Consider the following 18,649-nt stretch of genomic DNA (forward strand, 5'->3'; position numbering starts at 1 on the left):
GAGTGTCTCACCGTCAGATTGTTGATTCCCTCAGAGAAGGCTCCTATCTGTCTCACAGTCCCTTCAGAGTCTTCCATCTGTCAGAAAATATATACAAAACAAATGGACCAATCAGATACAAAACAGAGAAATTCACTCAAAAGCAAGAAGTCATCTTGTGTGAGAGAAGTACACAGTGGAAGTTTCTGCGTACCTGCTCCAGGTGGTCGAGGTTTTCCTCGTAGATCAGGACTCTTCCCCTCTGGAAGCTGCTGCTTTTGGGCATTTCCACGTTCATGGGACAGACGTACTCATCGCCATCGTCCTGACGTTTCTTCCTCAAAGTGCCAAAACCACCGAATGACAAGCGTCGAGGCTGGAGGAGGGAAAAGAGAACCGTTGTGCAACAGGTGAGACAGATTTTCAGTATTTTGCACCAATTTCGAGTAGAGCCGAGACGGTGAGCCGAATTTCCAAACAGTCCCTACTTTTCTGTGTCTTATCTGACGATAAATATCTTTTAAGTTGTGGGCTGTTGGTCCACAAAAGAAGCTGGAGAAAGGAGGCAATTAGCTGAAAAAGACTGAAACAGCTGGGAACAGCTGGCTTGACTGTTCAAATAATCCGCACCATTAAACAAATAAGATCCAACATGTTAATGACGGAGTTCTAGAAGGGGTTGCTTCTACAGGCAGCTTTCCCAAAACCGATTTAAAAATTTCATGTTATTAAGTGACATTCTTCACACGAAGGTAAATGTTAACCATGCGATGAAGGGGCCTGTGAATATTCTCATTCATCCAGGTCATGGTTATCTCAAGGAAATTCAATCGAATGCAACTGGACTTAGTTATTTGTCTTTGAAGACGTTTCACCTCTCATCCAAGAGGCTTCATCAGTTCATGCTCGCTTGACTAGGCTGGGACTAGTCCAAGTTGGACTAGTTGGACTAAGTTGGACTACATGCGATGAAGCTCAACAACAAGCCAATATTCATCAATGAAGTCCCATTATGAGTGTTCTTGTGTGTGAGATGACAGGTGAAAGCGAAGCGACAGATTTGTTCGTGATGCAGTGGACGGGCAGTTACCTTGACCTTGGCGGTGGCGGTGAGGACAGCGTAGTCTGGGTTTTCCAGACAGTCCTGCTTGAGCCGCTGCGCCTCGGAGCCGATGAGCAGGTGGAAATGTGTTGCCAGGTGGCGTCTCAGCAGGGTTTTGCTGGGAGGAATGTTGAGCAGAAGGGCGAGCGCTTCCACGTTGAAGCGGGGCTCCAACACCTTGAGAGCGTGCAGGCATTTGAGAAAACATCGTGGTGAGAGGTCAACAAAAGAAACAGTCAGACAAAACAACGTGTGGGTTTTTTCAGTGCTGACTGCAGGAAACTGAACTAACAGATGGACCACAAAAAACAACTTCAAATCACAACAAGTTACCTCCTTTAAACCAGACTTTCTTATTCTAACTTACTATGTTGTAGTTTTATAGCATCTTTCACCTGTGATCTCTTCTGCACCCTAAAAGTGATTTTAAAATTTTACAAAATCCACCCAAATACTCCAAGCTACCCTTTGTAATTGTGGCCTGTATTCCTTTAACTTAACCATGTCCCTCCAGTGTGCTGCTGTCACGGTGTGTTAGGTTTCATCGGGTTCATCGTGACTCCACCCCTCTCACCATCAGCCCTCCATGAACTCCGCTGCCTCTCAGATTTGGAGCGTATTCTGCCAAATCCACAGACCGGAGCCACTCCATCACTCTGTGGTTGGTCCACTGGGAGATCTCTGCTGGTGTGATGTTGTTCTGGACACGACAAGAGAATAAAAAGTTCTCAGGGGCAGCAACATCCAACAGAACATTAAATCAGACCGGGAGAGAAGAGTGATGACTGTGGCTTCCTGTGTGATACCTCATCAGAGGGTCGTCGCCTGAGACAGCTGGGTTCGTACGAGTTGAGGCGGAGGACCTGAATGGCCCTCTTGATGCTGAGGTGATGGAGAACGCTGCCCACCTTCAGAGACAGCAAGTCCTCCTGGGAAACGGCCACAAGAAAAGAGAGTTAGCACCAAGTCAGGTCACCCGCTGAATCATTTATTCTGAGGAAGCGATCAGTCAGAATTATTAGGAAGACCATTTGCCACTGAACTTGGTCACTTTGATGTCAAATAATTTTACAAGAATCTACACAGGCTCTGGTGCAACGTGACGAGGTTTAAAAAGCTCACCACGGTCATGTAGTGCAGCATGCGTCCATCAACACGAGCCTCGTCGAAGTGACTTTTGTACTGCGGGAGGCCGATGTCATCGAGCCATCCTGGAATAAAACACCAACGTTATTAAATGTAAATTAAAGCTGCGGTTGCTTTTATTAAAAGAGATGACGCCACACTCACTGGTCACCCAGTTGTGGTCCAGTTTGCCCCTGAGGTCGTCCTCCTCTGACCCGAGAGCCTGCAGAGCCAGCTGCAGCTTCTTCCTGTGCAGAGGGAGCTTCATGCACAACTCCTGATCGGGTGAACAGAGAGGCACAACGTCATACGCAGGAAACCTTTTCAGGAGGATCATGAACAAGTACTCTGACACTTTACTCAAGCACAAGCAGCAATACCACAGTGTAGAAATACTCCTGTGGTACAAGCCTGCACCAAGTCTAATTTAATCTAATCCAAACTAAATCCTTCTTATGCTTCTGTGTAATGATTCAAAATGAAAACAAGATTTTATTTCACATTTGCGAATTTATTTTAATTAAACCTACTAAACCTAATTGTTAATTGTAATTAAAAAGAACAGATTCAAATTAATTCCATTCAACTGTAGATTAATTTTTGAGTTACTTAAACTGATTTGATAGGATTTAATGTACATAATTTAATGGAATTAAATGTCTTTATTTCAATGTATATGATAACTTATTTTGTTGATTATATTTTGTATTAACAATCTGCATTTGCAAACTATCTAGTGACTAAAGTTATGAAATAAATGTAGTGGAGTCTTAAGTACAGTATCTGCCTCTGAGCTCTCGTGGTGTAGAAGTATGAAGTAGTTGAATATGAAAAAATCAAGTGAAGTACGTCCAAATTGGGATGCCTTCCATAACTTTTAATATGTAAGTATTGGAACATAACTCGCACAGATTTTGGATTAAAAACCACCATAAAACTTCCATTCCTCCTGATGGGAGCCTCACCTTCTCCACATCATGCTGTGAGGCCTGCAGTAATGTCTGTCCCGACTTGATCCAGCTCTGACACTGGGCAACGTACAACCCGAGTCCCTGCTCGTGCAGCCACGCACACACTTCATCCTTACTCCACCGCGAGAAGGGAACGTCAACGGAGCTGACGGGAACAGAAGAGGACCAACGATCAGTCAGCTGGTACAAAACAGTCTTCACACAGAGAAACAGCAGTTTCTGATGAGGAACAGCATTCAGTATTCACAGTAGCTGGCAGACACAAAAGCTTTTACATGGTGTGACAGGTCACGCCTCTTTAATACCTACTTGGGTTTAGATTCACGCGACCAGCCGAGTCGCGGGCCGGCTGTAGCTCTGACTCCACCCCTCCTGAACTCCATCTCTGCTGCGTCATCAAGGTTGAAGGAGGTGGAGTGACTCCTCTTCAGTCTGCAGAGGTGTCAGTATCATTACAAATGACCAAAAATAATCAAATTATACTACTCTAAATACTGCAGACACACCCTTGAACGTTACCTGCCAAAGAATTTCCTGAAGCCTTTGGACTTCTTCTTGGCTTCAGGTGAGGACGGTGGAGGAGCTCCATCGTGGGATTTTCGCTGAGGAACGCCAGCCAAGTCCAAGTGCTCCGTGCCCTTACGTTCTGTCTCGGCTGTAACCAAAATTACAAACATGTTAACGTAACAACAGCCATAATTCAACAAGGCCAGGCAACCTAACACATCTCAGATCAGCTTCAAATGAAACGACTACAGAAGCTCCACTACAACCCCAGCCGTACAACGGATATCACCCATGCGAAAGAGGATTTAACTACGCCACAACCCACAGATCTTCTCATTTACAGTGAATGAGAAAACTTCAGTGACAAGTAATAAGCTTCATTGCAGATGGTTTGAAGTCATGGATAAGTGACAACTGGACAGCAGCCCACATCAGAGGAAAACACAAATATTATTCAAGGATGCAGAAGAGTTTTAAACTATTCTAACTGTAAGGTTGAATGAACTGTAGAGCAAAGTGGGAAAAGTCATCTGTCAGAGAACAGTATGACAATATGTGACCATCAGTTCATCAACAGTAGGTTCAAGTGTCAGTGCTGTTCACATCCAGCTGTATAATCCAGAGCAGCCATACTGCAGGCCAACAAGACCACTCTGCTCTACTGTACCTAACGCAGGCGCACTGGCACTCCGGCTGCGGTCTTCACAGTTTAAAGAGCCGTAAAAGAAACACGAGGATCAGTAAAATAACAGCGAAACAATGTGACAGGTTCAAGGACAATATAGCAATTAGGAGCTCAGTATCACCCAGGTTTGGAGCGCTGGCTGCCTGCTTGCCTCCACGCAGCTTGAAGAAGCCTCGGCCAAAAGAAGAACGGGCCTTCTTGGTGCCAAAACTCTCATCGCTTGTGTTTGATTTGGTAGGAGATGAAGCAGGTCCTGCTTTATTTTTAGCCTATGAAAAAAACAGACAGTCAAGATGTGGCCAAAAAAAAGTAACATTTCTAATTAAAGAAGCAAGAGGACAAAGGTGTAGTTGCACTATTTGACCAGTAGGTGTCACAGCAGGACAGGCTCACAGAGCGAGTCCTGTGATTGGTCTTGTGACTACATGAAGTAAGATAAAAGAACCTAAAACACTCTGACAGACATTCAGTTCAAGCTACTCACATGGACTGCTACACTCATGTTTCTTTTATACTGAATTGGTGTCTGTACTGTGTTCTGGTCTCACCTGGTCAGGGCTGCCCGGCTGTGGGATCTCCCGAGAACTGAAATAACAAGAACGAGTAGTGTTTAGTCTCCAGTCAAGACCAAGTGGTGGATTATCGTCCATATAAAGTAACAAAGATGTACTGTTAAGTTTAAGAGTTCATGTAAAAGTGGACTGAATTATTTAAATATTTAAAAAGCTGTTTTCTGCTCACTGGCCCGTTAGCTGCAACTGCTTCACAACTGGACAACTTCCAGTCAATTTTAGACATTACACCGCTTAATTACGCCTCTTGTCAGGACTGAGTGGGGTGTGCATACACTTTTGTTTGCTCAAAATCTTCTTCCTCCATATTTCAACTTTATCAAGAGTCAAGGGACCTCGCATTCGGACGTATTCGCATACGTCCACCGCCGACGTGAGCAGAGGTCTGTTAGCTCAACCTCAGATCCACAATTCATTCTGCTGAATGCATTTTAAAATCAGCAGAAATAAACACGTAAATCGCTGGGATCTGGTTGGAGTACAGCGGAATTACCTCTGAGAGATGATAACTGCAAAGCTGTACTGTAAAGGAAAAGTTGTGGTGATACGCTAAGTTTTAAATCTATTTTAAATTATAATAATTTCAGCTCCTTATGAGAGACATTAAACCAAATCTTCGAATATGTCAGTGCTCATAACACAGTGTATGCTTTTAGAAGTATGTGAACAAACATTAGAAAGGTCAAAAGCACCATCTCGAGTTAACTCATATTGTGCAGGCATTTCAGTTTTCATTTCAGTTATTTCCACCCGTGGGATGAAATAAAGCAGAAAAAATGTTCTGTTTTACCTCTCGGCTGCCTGTAGCTGTCGTTCTCTGTCCAGTTCGTTCATTTCAGAGAGTACTGCTATACAGGGAATAGACTGAGACAAGCACCAGAGGAAAAACATTAAGTGATTAATTGAACATATTTTCTCAACAGCAGAACATTTACACAGCTTAAAAAAATAATAACCACAACAGAAGCTCTGAATTCCTGAGAGGAACCATTTTGGAGTGGGAGGCCTGAAACTGAGCTTTTCTGAAGGAAGTCCACAGTCTGGGGTTCATCCTGTGTGTGAATTGTTTAGACAGAGGTTGTGTTTACCTCGCCAGAGCTCCTTCCTGTATCGCCCACCAACGCCAGCGTGACCCGATCCACCTCCATGGATACAGGAACCGAGGGATCATCTGGGATATCGTCGTAGTCATCTTCCTTTAACTTCTCTGAGAGAGGACAGTTGGGTCAGTGATGAGGGACGCACTGCAGCGTGAACACAACACACCCTTTTCTTTCAGAGCTTATCCACCTTTAAGGCCAAGTTAAGGAAATCAAAGGCGACAGTAAACTGACAATTATTTGATTGGCGACTATTTGAAACAAACATTTTTGTGAAAATGAAGCCAAAGCAATCACATTTAATCACACATTTTGAAGCAACTTTCAGTGTTTACCAAACTGTTAAACCGACTAAACTCCCACCTTTAAACACAAGATACTGTCATATCATATGTTCAGGCCTCCACATGCTCCCATACCCGCCATGTCCTTATTATCTTGCATATCACTGAATCAAAGCAACTTGTTATGCAAACTGAAATCGCTACTGTGAAACTTGAACTACGGGATGTGTAAAATACTGTAAATCCAAGCTTTTGATCCAAAATTAATGTAATGACATCAACCCAAACATCATGGCGTGCGAATGACTGCAGCTGAATCGTGAGTGACCTCAGTGTGTTTGATTCTTAAGACAGTCTGACCTTTGACCAGCTCCTGCACCTTCTTGCACTTTGTTAGAGACTCTTCCAGCTCTTTTATCCTTCGTTCCTGCAGATAAACATACATGATGTTCCAGTCACATCTGCTTCACATCTGCTCACAGCCACTGCATTGCATCACACTTTACCTTCTCATCGTTGGACGCCGCCAGTGACTCCAACGCTCTCTTCATCTTCAACGCTTCAGTATCTGAAAAAACAAAACAAAACAAAACATATTTTATACTCATGGAAGGATTTGTTTACCCTCAGGAAAGTGGAATAATAAAGTCTCCGGGGCTCAAAGTGTACTCATCAGTTTCAGCTCATTGCTGCAATGAACTCTTGATTTTCACAAGAAATATCGACTTTCTGTGTGTTTCACCAGGAAGGCTAAATAATTAAACATGCGCCAATCACTTGGTAATCTAACCCAAACCTTGTTTATCCACAGAGCAAACTTCAGAGTTCTACAGTGAACTCTAACGTGCGTTCAAGAGAGCACAGCTCATCATTACAATGAGGTAGGTGCATAGCGTTTAAAACTTTTTAATCATTTAGAATACAGGATCGAATCCTCTTATGAAATCTCAATTGATAATTTCAATTCAGTTTAACCAATATTAGATTTTAAAAGATCAACATTAATTGAACGATATCACCTCGGATACCAGAACACAAAGTAGTCGATACATTTTGAACTTACTGAACTGACTGAAAAAACAGACATATGACTCAAGCGAGGGAAAGGTTTTACAGATTTGATGCTGTCTGTGTCTGAACAAATGACCAGCATGAACAACAGGTACATCAAGTCATGCTGCACAGCACGTTTACGCGTTTATACAAGACTCCCCTTTGAATAAATGCCAGTCCTTCAACACCAGAGAAGATAAGGCCAGCAGTGGGTGGAAGGAGTAAAACTGTGAGATATGTTTGGTATGGAGACTACAGATAGATAACAAGTCAAAGGCCTCAAATCACCTCATTATAGTTCAGACTGTGAAGACAGTAAAGAAATAATCAATACAGAAATCCATATGTCAGTTATGTCCCTTATGTCTTCAGGAAGGCTGCTGGAGGGGGTCTGGTGGAGCTGGAATGTGAAATTTATCTATTTGTCTAATGCTCATAAACCCTTTTTGTAATATCAGAGTCCACAAAAACAAGCAGCTCCTAGACAGTTACGAAAACAGCTCCCACCTCTGTCGCCTCCCTCAGCCCTGCCGTGGCTCTCCGCCCTCGGTCCGCTCTCGTCCTTCAGCCTCCGAAGCTCCACCTCTCGCTCCTCCAGCTGCCTCTGCAGAAGCTGCAGCTCCTCCTAAAACAAGACAAGACGTCAAGTCATCAATCCCATCTTATTTGCGACTCAGACTTGGGCAGACGGACAGAATCCATTTAGTCAAGGTTTTAATTTTTGAGTTGTGTTTTTACTTAAAAGCTTTTAGTGTCCAGACACACACGTACCCAACGTTAATCCATGAAATTAGATGGATTTGTCTGTATGCCTGCTGTAATTACTGCACATGTTCATACTGTACACGTCTCGTATTCATATCTACCCCTTGCTGTTTATGTGCCTTTATACAGCTGTATATTACTGCTCTTTGCATTTCTGTACAGATGCTACAGTGCAATTTTTTTTGTCTCGGTACTTGCACTTGTTGTGCAATGACAATAAGGCTGAATGTATGCACCGAGTATACAAATGTATCCTGACCATTGCTGCTGTTCAAATAGGAAAATGACAGCAACTGTACAGATTTCAGTGGATGACTCAACACTTTTTACAGGCCGAGAAAACCGGACAGCGGACTTAGTCAGTAGGTCAATTAGTGATTTAGTTAGTGGTTCAACGTCATGTTGTCTACTTAACACACTGTGGGACTTGTGAGAAGATGCAAGCTCACACTGTGGACACACACACACACATTAAGCAAGAGCAAGAAGTGCTCATAGACATTACTGTTCACAGCGACTTTGATGTACCGATGAACAAGATGTGTAGCTTTAAGACTGTACAAATACAACATCAACAGAGAATTGGTTTCTGTATGTGACAGCAACTTTCTAAATATGTTATTTCAGTATACAGGTGTTGTTTGCAATAAAGAAAAAAAAAAAAAAACCTAGAAGAGGATCTGAACCTGGTACAAATCCTGAAAGCGGTACAGGTGGAAGCACTTACAGCGAGTGTGGTGAAAGTCAGGAAAGCAGCGTGCAGCAGTGGAGGAGGAGCAGGTTTAGAGGATCTTAAGGGCCAGAAAGGAGAAGAGTACAGGCTGGAGACCAAACCTTGTTCACCTTGTGTCCAGTGAACCGCTCAGCGTCCCACTTTGGACGCTTGAGAGGTTAGCATGTTGCAGAAAGACGTTAAAGTCACAACAGAAAAGGGGGAGGAGGAGGTGAAAAAAAAGGGGCAAAGGGAACAGATGAAACAACATCATGGTGGAAGGTTTTAAAACATGTAATGATGCATTTCAAAAAACAGAAATAAATTCTGATTTCCTGTCATGGACAAATGAAAAAACAATCAAGCGTCTGCTAACTGGACCGTCATCAGGGAATCTGCACACACACGCACACACTCACTTTGGTAGCTTTGAGTTTCTTCTCACACTGCAATCTTTCATTCTCGATGTCAGTCACCCTGAACCGCAGGTCCGTTACTTCCTGGTACAAGCCCTGGGGAGGAGAAAATAAATCCCACCACCCATTAAACTCGGAGAGAAATCTGCACTATGGCGGTTTATGGCGACTGTGTGGGAGACAAGAGCTCTGAATTTTTTAACAGGGGGAGATTTCCTGCCAAAAGCACCAAACATTATTTTCAAACCGGTGTCCCACTGGAGAGAATCTGAGAACTTCAGTCCACACATGGAGACAAATTCTGGAGCAAAGTTAAGTGTCATGGCCAATTACCATAAATATTTTTACATTAAGTGCTTTCAGCCCAATCAACAGCAACAGTGAATTCAGGACTACTTTTTAACTTTCAGTCAATAATTTTAAACTTTTTAAAACAATTTCAGAGTGTTTCAGCTTTTTATTTACATTAGCGATGAAAAGGTTCCCGTCATACCTCGGCTGACGTGGAGAGAAATTATAATGTTGCTGTGGAGTGAGTTGCTGAGTCTCTATTGATTACAACATAGAAACTGTGCACATTACTTATTCTTGATGGCACACTGGTTCTGCAGATAGTATGCAAGAAATCAACATGCAGGCTTTCCACACCTGTTTAGACAGTAAGTCCAAGGACTTCTCAGACCCATTTTAGATGCCGTTTCCACCTACATTTGTTGTTGCTAGCTTCAATTTCATTTGTGCATGGCAATGTGGGAAAGTACCGTCCAACAAAAGCAAACTTTGGTGTTTTTATACACGGGACAACAACCATCTGAAAACAAAGTCTAACAAAAGTCTAACAAAGAGTTTTAGGATCATGATGCAAGCTCTGGAGTTATGATCAGCATATTTTAATAAGATTTCTAAACAGAAAGAAGAATGCTTATCCTAAACAGACCAATTCACTGGAAACAGTTTGTTGCACAGATTCTGGTAGCATGTGTGTGATATGTGTGCAATTCTTGCATGACTGAGTTATGACTCTAAGTGCATAGATTTGGACACAAAATACATCAATCAGGCACTAAAGGTAAAAGAAAAAGAGAACATGTGTGCATTGTTTAGATGGGACTTAAATGTCCTTCATAGTCTGGTTTAAAGTCTAATGGAGGCTAAATGGGAACAAAAATAAACACAATCGGTCACATTTAATTCACTCAACCTCATTCAGACTTTTACTGTCTGGAAACATCACATCACTTTCCCAAAATATAGGTCCCAGGGCGTATGGAAAGTATAACTCTCACAGCCTTTGAGCCCCTCAGAGAGGGGAGAGGTATAGGTATGGATATGGGTGGAGGGGTTCTGGCAGGAAACAGCTGCTGGAGCAGAAGGAGCACTAAAGCCTCTTGTGTAAGCTGCACCACATGACAGACCTCTGAATCCTCCAGTCAAGTGAGACAGACCTTTTGTGACTTTAAAACAATGACTGCGTGGCTGCCAAGATTCAGACTCACACACAGCATAAAACAAGGTGCAGGTGCAACTGAGAACTCCAGCCTTCTCTGCTCCACTTTTCATGGCGTACCTCGTTGTCCCTGTGATCTCTCTCCACGGCCGTCAGCTTCAGCTTCAGACTGGACACCTCAGTCATCAGCTCCAGCTTCTGGGTCTCCAGTGTGGTCCGGTTCAACAGCTCCTGTTGGAGGATGCACACTTGGTAAAGCTGTGCTTAAATAACACAAGTTTTTTTGATTTAAATGTGAGGTAACTTTGCAGAGGTCCTACCTGTTGCAGCAGCTCCTCAGTAGCATTTAGTTTCTCCCGATGATGCTCCAGGCAGTTGTCTAGGTCCCGGATCTTTTCACCTTGCACCTCCACTTGGTCTGTTAGAACACTTACCTGGACAACAGTGAGACATTAGTGTTACCCATTGCTTTGGAAGGGTGCATAGGTGCACTGCCGAGGCACCTGTGAGCAAGACACCTAACTCAAAACTGCTCTGGATTCTTTTCTGTGGAAGACCTATCACTCTAACATCCCTCCACATCAAAATTAAGTAATAATTATTATTATTATTATTTCAACCAACAACTGAAAAACCACTCAGAACGTGGTTTCTTTTGGCAGAGGTAATCAAAAAGCAGCCACATACAAAACGTACTTGCCCATTCGAGAGCAATTGTTCTGCTGTCTTGCAGCCACAATGAGTACTTGTGCTCACAAACCTGAAGAATAAGACACTCTTTGTCGCTCTCAAGTCGTGACAGACGTTCCTGGTAAACTGCTTCTGAGCCGTGGCCATTAGCCTGAAAGGAGAGACAATACGTGATGATTTGCGTTGTCTGAACAAATTGCTGCATTAAATAATGTTTTAGACTGCTATTTCCTTTGATACGAGAGCTCATGAAAAAAAGGGGGGGGGGGGGGGCTTCAGCTGTCATGCTGAAATATGGCTCTGTGCTGAGGCTTCCAAATGAAAATACACACCAGCCTTGAGCCATAAAGATTTTCTAATGGGTGTATGGTACTTTAGTGTTTAACCATATAACCTCCCTGACGATGAACTCACACAATTTTCCCTTGAGGAAAAAAAATGCCATGCGAGTTGAGTTTTCAGAGAAACACGTGAGGGTCAATGGAGCCCTCACATGCAAGTGATTTCAAAATTGAATCAAAAGCAAACTCTTCTCTCAAATATCACACATGGAGAAACGAGGCTGCGAGGGAAGAAAAACAAGAGCCTCGGCCTGAGTCGGCGAGGGTGTGGAAGATGGAAACTATTTGCAGCAGGATTCCTATAGAAACTCCATCACTCAAGCAGCATGTCATAACAGGACTTTTACAATAAACGAGAGTCACAGTAATGGCAGAGCATGAGCATGATCAAGAGATGCAAAGGAAGCAGTCATAAAAGGCCATGTCTAAAAACTGCACCGTGCAAAGACACTGATATTCTCACAGACAGACGTGTGCTGCAAAAACAAACAAAGTTTTTACCAGTCGTCCATGCAGCCACTCTGCCAGCCCCTCTGCGGTGGAATCAGGGATCTGACATCGCAGGTTGTCCCTCTCCTCGTTGTCCATGAGCTCCAGCGCTCCCCGCAGGTCCTCCAGCAGATGCAGCACCCGAAGGCCACCCAAGAAAGGTGAAGTGGGTGACTGGCAGTCAAACAGCCCGTTGGAGTAATCCATGGCCTTGGAGCCTGGGAGGAATGGGTTAGATGTGGGACGAAAAAGAAACGCTCTTCATTTCACATCAATCACAAAGGGAAGTTGTGAATTTACAATATGGGGCTGGCGAGATAATCAAAACTAAATTTAATTTGGTGGATTCTCACAGACAAAAAGGGAAGGATTTACAGCCTTCATGGAGATCTGTGGGTGTGGTGGGACCAGGATGACTAATGACTCAAAGCTGTAGATTTTAGTTTATATGTTTACTTCTAAACGTCTTCATCTGATGCCATTAAACAAACAGAGCAAACACACAAAACTCTGTGTAGGTTCATGACCAGAACTCAGAGACAGATATACGTCAAGATGTTCTTTTCATCAGATTTATGAAGCTGTGTGTGCTTATACATACTCATGAGAAACAGGGTGCTCGATTTCCTGTCCCAGTTCACCACAGATGAATGAAGAGAAGCCCCTAATCATAAGTTTGGTTATAAATACTCCTACCAATTTTTCAGTTAAAAGAACAGCAAAAGAGGGTTAGGGTTGTATTGTTTATACATCTGGCCCCTGGAGTCTCAGTGTAATTCACTGGTGATTGTTCATACAAATGTATTCAGAAAACAATCAGCTTGGCTCAGAGTACTTTGCATTCCTTACAGTTAACTTCTGTTTACATAATCTTTTACACTGAGAACATTAAGCATCTTATGGAAATATTATTGCTACAATACTATTTAGGTACTTGGTGGTATCCTTTCCACCCGTGCAAACACACTAGACAAGCACATGTTTACAGGGATGCTATCAAGCATCGTGTGTTACAGCATAAGCAACAAAGAAAATTAAATCTTCTCCTGTATCTATACGAATCATATTTTCAAATTTTTCTTGGGAAGCAAACGCAGCCGCATCTCGACTGAACTCGAGTGCATGATGTTCCCATCGTGTGCTGCCCACTCCACACCATCTGTCATCTGTCTTAAATGCCAGCCATAATGAAGATGTCCAACTGTCACATAGAGGGGGTTAAATAAATAAATACCTAAACAATCATGGCTTCCCCACAGTAGCGAGGGAGTGGGACTTGATGATGGCTGTGGTTTCTGCGGAAACGAGGAGGTGGGGGGGTGAGGGAGGGACTGAGGGCTGTCATGTGATCAGCCGCCTCGCTCCCATTGGAAAGGTCAGCGCTATAATTACACACATCAGCGGAAAAGTAGGAACTCTGAAACTGAAGCCTGCTCTGCTCATCTGCAGCGGCACAAGTACCCAGAGTGTGGCCAAAAGTTCCCAAGCAGTAGTTTTGTATTCCAAACTCACAGAGCCTGAATAATCATTAGTTTCCGTCACTGTGGGGACAATGGAAACTTTCATTTCTCATGGCAGAGGAATGCAATGGACACAGAAAGAGTCAGAGATCGCGCAACACAATTTCAGCATTATTCACAACTTTTATGTATGTTCAGGATGATTAAATTAAACTGCAGGTAGGAGAGGAAGGAGAAGGGCACATTGTGTTACCGTCCACTGGAAGTAGTATTCCCAGCTTGCAATTAAATGGTTTCCAGATGTGGCCAGACCCTGTAGAATGCCATGCCCACTTACAAAAAAGTGCCATTGGCAGATCCTACACTGTACAGTGCGATTACCTGCTATGATCCCGTCCATTTGCTCCAAGGCTGCTGCCAACATCTCGCTGGCGTCAGACATCATCATGTGCTCAGTGAAACTGAAAGAGAAAAGAAGAAGCGTTAGCAACAAAAGGCAAAACACAAGAATGATCCATAAAGGAATCTGTCAAAGCTGAGACGTCGATGACTAACAGAGTCCACTGTAAAACTCAACTGCTCTACATACTGTACAGTAGGTTCCCCAAAATTTACAGCAGCCAGCAAGATGAGAAACTTAGGCAGCAAACCTTAAATATGTGTTTATGGAAGTGGGACAACTTAAAAAGAAGAATAAACAGTACTTTAGATGAATCAAACCAGAAAAGCAGCCAATTTTCAAAATGTTCTCTTATTTGATAATAAACTGAATACTATTGAGTTTTGGAACTGCTGATCAGACAAACAAGAAACGTTTAAAAATGCAAACTTGGAATTTTGAAAATTGTTATTGTCACAATTTTCTGAGATTTTATAGACTATCAGTTCATTCACTCAATAATTAGCATAATTATGAGTTGCAGCCCTCATTCCCATCATTTTTACTGTCCAGAGCAGTACTTTCCTCCTGTACAAGCATCAGTTTCAGACCACAAAGCCTGCCTGCATGTTTTCACATTTCCATTTGAAATAAACAACACCAATCCTGTTATGGTACAAGCTCTCATTCTTCCTTTTCAAATGGCTGCTGTATCAAATTAACCCCACAGTCTGTGCCACAAACACTGGCTGCCTGAGAACCAAAAAACAAAGTGATCTCTAGGACTTATTACCCAGAAGGCCTTATTTCCGGCAGTCACGGGTGCTCATGGGCAGGCTCCTATCAGGAATAAAGGCACTATTCTCCCAGGGGTCTCAGGACTGGCAGCTTTGGCATGCTCGGCATCTCAGACTTCCATAACAAAGTTGGACTGTATCCCTGTGACCGCTGAATTCAAACACTTATCACATGTCTCCACTTCCATTGATGAACACTTATCACTTCAAACAAAATCTGATTTAAAAGGAGCTGAAAGAGTATGCAGTATGTGGAGAGAGCAGCTAAAGCCCAGGTCCAACAACATAAAAAACAGTGGCTCTACTTGTTCCTATGCTATGGGGGGGCAGGGGCTGCAGGGTTTACTTCATTTCCTCCCTCTCTGGGGTCACAGTGTCACACCCAGCAGGGTAAAACACAGGCATTGAGAGCATAATTAAACCAATGGCATCAATACGAGATGGGGGCTGGGGTCCGCACTTAACATAACACTTGCTTTGTTTTATCAACACACTGCACGGAAAGTGGAGAAAGTTTCTTCCAAAACATCATATGCACTGTTTGTGTATTTGCTCTACTCCATAAACCAGTTCACGTCATTCAAAAACAAGACAACACAGGACTTCTGGTCAACAAGCATGAAAGAAAATACCTCTTCAGATTTCACAATAAAACATCCTGCTTTCCAGCTAAATTTTACAGTTCCCACAGGACATTCAGAGTGGAGAAGTACCACAGATACATGTCTTACAACTAATGTGTTTTCCTCCACAGGTACTTCCAGAGTTTGATGGAAAAACATCACTCACTCCCACCAGGGTGGAAGCTGTATTTGGTCAGCTGCTTGTTTCACCCCATGGGAGAAACCTAAAGCTTGTCCCTCATCCAAAATTTTTTTTTTTGTTGAGAATTCAACAAAATTCTCCATGTGAAACCCATGGCCAGCCTTCACGTAATGGGATTAGAAGTTTAGTATGAATATATTTGAAGATAAAATAAGATCATAGTGCATTACCTTTCTCTATTGTGTTGTGAAAGAAACCACATTAAATCCTGTTAAATTAGTTTCAAGAAAAATTAGAGAATACAGGTATTCAATACGGGTATTGGTATCCAATCAAGATGTAAATCAGTCATATTGGACTGATGTCACCGATCCAGATTTAGGGCTGAATTTTAGGCTGCTCTCGTGCTGGTCATGTGGCAGAAAATGACACTGAAGCTTGCCAAGTCCTTCCATTCTTCATACTTACAAAACCAGACCCTTTAAAAAGCCAGGCTGAGGTACTTTTCATTCATTTTCACATCAATGATGAGCACATCATCGGTCAAGAATTTTCTGACCAAGACAGAGAGAAGCTCACAGATAAGGGTCCATGTGAAGAAGTGTCTGCAATGATGATTGATAACGCCACAGTGTAGGAGTGAGTACTACACACATTCCTCACTAAGTTAGTTCTCCCGAAAACCAAACACTGACGCCTGGTACTGACATCCCCGCCGACCTCTGCGACCTATCCCCCTCCACCCATCAGACAAAACTCTGAGGACTTAATTCAGAGGAAAAAATAAAACACGAGGCTGGTAGTCGACCAATACTAACAAACACGACCAAAAGTGTTGGTTGCTCAGTTATATAAACTGTCCTGCTGCTCACTAAATGTATAATAATATCCTATTTGATTAAAGTCTATTAAACAGTGCAGTAGCCAGTTTGGGGGAATTATTGTGAATTCCCTAAAGAGAAGCCATATATTTTTGACCTAAAAACACTTAAATCATCATTAGGTATCAATGGGACTGAGTGTCACATACAGGGAAATGGATTAACATGTTGTTGGTTTTGGTGTTTTCCTGGTCTTTGTTGACAACAATGCCAAGTTCACACTACAGGACCACATTCGCCAGCTGAAATGTACTGTAATCATTGTATGTTACGAATGCACTTTATTAAAGGATTGAAGGATTTTTGCTCTGACCTTCAGGTTAACAGAAAACCACATTAAGGAAACAATGACTCCCAATAGAACATTCACACAATCTGGGTAAAAAAAAAAAGGCATCGGTGTAATTTACCTAAACGTATCTGACAGCAGTAATATCTCCAAGTGTACTGTGTCTTTTATAGAAAGACACATTAGTCTGAAAAGCAAGGCAAGCAGGTAAAATCTCTGATACTGTAAGGTGGTTTTAACATCAACCAGATGGAGAAAAAGATGTACAGAGGGGGAGGGATACATTAGACAAGAAAACAGACCGGAATTACTTGACCCAATGCTGAGTGGTCAGGGTCTAAAACACACTCTCTCTCTCACACACACACACACGCACACACACACATGCCTCTGCTGGTGCCTCAAAAATCTCCAATAGCTAGCCTATTGGAGATACCAGCTGTGGTACAGATGTGCACTTCACAAATGAACTGGCTTAGAAAACTAACAGAAGCAGCATTACTTTTTGCAGTGCATTAACACAAGCAGTGCTGCCAGTAAAGATTTTGAACTGCTTGATGGATAAAAAGTAAAATTATGTTTTGACATTTCATAGTGAAACAACAAGTATCAAGCTCTTCTCACCAACAGCGTCAAATTAAATCCCTTCTAAATGTTAATAAAGGTGTACCACAAGGCTTGCACTTGAACCCTTGTTATTTACATTTGGTTTCCAGCATCACATAGTGAAGGTGATGATACCATCTTCTCAGTGATCAGTACTACTAACAAACCACTGGTGCTGCAAGTAACAAATGAATATTTTCTCAACTAAACAGTTGATAGTTTGGTATATAAAATATCAGAAAACACTGAAAAACGTCTGTCATGTTTCGTCTAACCAACAGTGTAAAAACCTCCAAATTCATGCATATGATAACCAGGATATATATACACACACAAAATAGAGATTTATCATGTCTTGTCTAAATCAATTTAACTTAAATCAATTATCTTTTTTTCCATTTGACTAATCAATCAGTTACTAATCGCAGCTCTACAAACCATGCTGTATATAGGTCATCGTCTGCCCTTTTTAAATAGTTCAAAACAATACTCGCACTTCTACATCTGCAAATTCTCATACTGTAGAATCTAGAACAAGAAAACTACAAATCGGAGAATCATCTAACTTATTGTGACTAGCCACAGTACAGCAGTGATAGTTAAAGCAGAGCCTGAAGAGGTAACGTGGACATGAAGCGTGACATGGCCTCGTGGAAGTCAATCCCATGTGCAATCCAACCACCAAACACCCTGCCTTTGTGTTTACACTCCCATCTCAGAGATGGTCAGTTGTTTTTTTAGTTTAGGCTGCTGTGAGGTCAGAGTGTTTTGATAGAAACGACAGCGCAGGCTTTAAACTTGTGCTTTATTTCTGCACAAACAACTCTTTGTCTTTCAGAGACTCACATGATAGTGCTGCGACAGTGATCCCAAGTTATTGCAGTTTTTCCATGTGGCCCGAACTTCATCACAGTCAGAAATCAAATTGGAGTGGAAAAAATAAAGAGGATTGTGGAAAGAGGCAGGAGGAACTGACTAAGAGATCACTGCAAGCCAAGAAAAACTGTCTTTCGTTGCTTTTGTTATCATGGTCTTAGTGCAGAAGCAGCCCTTTCTAAGTATGAAGTCTTATTTCACAATTGCTGTTCTAAACTTGGACTCAGAAGTTAAGCAGAACACTGCAGAGTGTTCAAACTGAGGTATCCCCACACTCAGGAAGACCGTCACTCAGTCCTGTCAGGAAGCGTTTCCTGGCACATTCTGGAGAAACGTCTTCCTTTTACTCATTAACTGC

At 42.4% G+C, this 18,649-nt stretch overlaps 1 protein-coding gene across 4 annotated transcripts in view; it reads right to left on the reverse strand.

The window, feature by feature from the left end:
* LOC124054021 (liprin-beta-1-like) overlaps window positions 1-18,649 on the reverse strand; it is an 86,908-nt gene that overhangs the window by 1,352 nt on the left and 66,907 nt on the right. For 3 of the 4 annotated variants that reach the window (XM_046379663.1, XM_046379664.1, XM_046379661.1), the window contains 23 exons: window positions 14,080-14,159; window positions 12,251-12,456; window positions 11,479-11,559; window positions 11,039-11,152; window positions 10,839-10,949; window positions 9,275-9,367; window positions 7,886-8,003; window positions 6,832-6,893; window positions 6,686-6,752; window positions 6,030-6,148; window positions 5,732-5,805; window positions 4,918-4,954; window positions 4,491-4,638; window positions 3,697-3,832; window positions 3,487-3,609; window positions 3,172-3,322; window positions 2,372-2,483; window positions 2,204-2,292; window positions 1,888-2,010; window positions 1,656-1,781; window positions 1,070-1,258; window positions 194-355; window positions 12-77 (listed from right to left, as the gene is read on the reverse strand). In XM_046379663.1, the coding sequence (XP_046235619.1) occupies window positions 12-77; window positions 194-355; window positions 1,070-1,258; window positions 1,656-1,781; window positions 1,888-2,010; window positions 2,204-2,292; window positions 2,372-2,483; window positions 3,172-3,322; window positions 3,487-3,609; window positions 3,697-3,832; window positions 4,491-4,638; window positions 4,918-4,954; window positions 5,732-5,805; window positions 6,030-6,148; window positions 6,686-6,752; window positions 6,832-6,893; window positions 7,886-8,003; window positions 9,275-9,367; window positions 10,839-10,949; window positions 11,039-11,152; window positions 11,479-11,559; window positions 12,251-12,456; window positions 14,080-14,146 (2,574 nt within the window). In that variant the 5' untranslated portion in view covers window positions 14,147-14,159. Of the gene's footprint in view, window positions 1-11; window positions 78-193; window positions 356-1,069; window positions 1,259-1,655; window positions 1,782-1,887; window positions 2,011-2,203; window positions 2,293-2,371; window positions 2,484-3,171; window positions 3,323-3,486; window positions 3,610-3,696; window positions 3,833-4,490; window positions 4,639-4,917; window positions 4,955-5,731; window positions 5,806-6,029; window positions 6,149-6,685; window positions 6,753-6,831; window positions 6,894-7,885; window positions 8,004-9,274; window positions 9,368-10,838; window positions 10,956-11,038; window positions 11,153-11,478; window positions 11,560-12,250; window positions 12,457-14,079; window positions 14,160-18,649 lie in introns of all 4 variants that reach the window. The other variant, XM_046379662.1, reaches the window with a different exon arrangement.

Source organism: Scatophagus argus, chromosome 22, assembly GCF_020382885.2.
Source record: "Scatophagus argus isolate fScaArg1 chromosome 22, fScaArg1.pri, whole genome shotgun sequence".
NCBI classification, from domain to species: domain Eukaryota; kingdom Metazoa; phylum Chordata; class Actinopteri; family Scatophagidae; genus Scatophagus; species Scatophagus argus.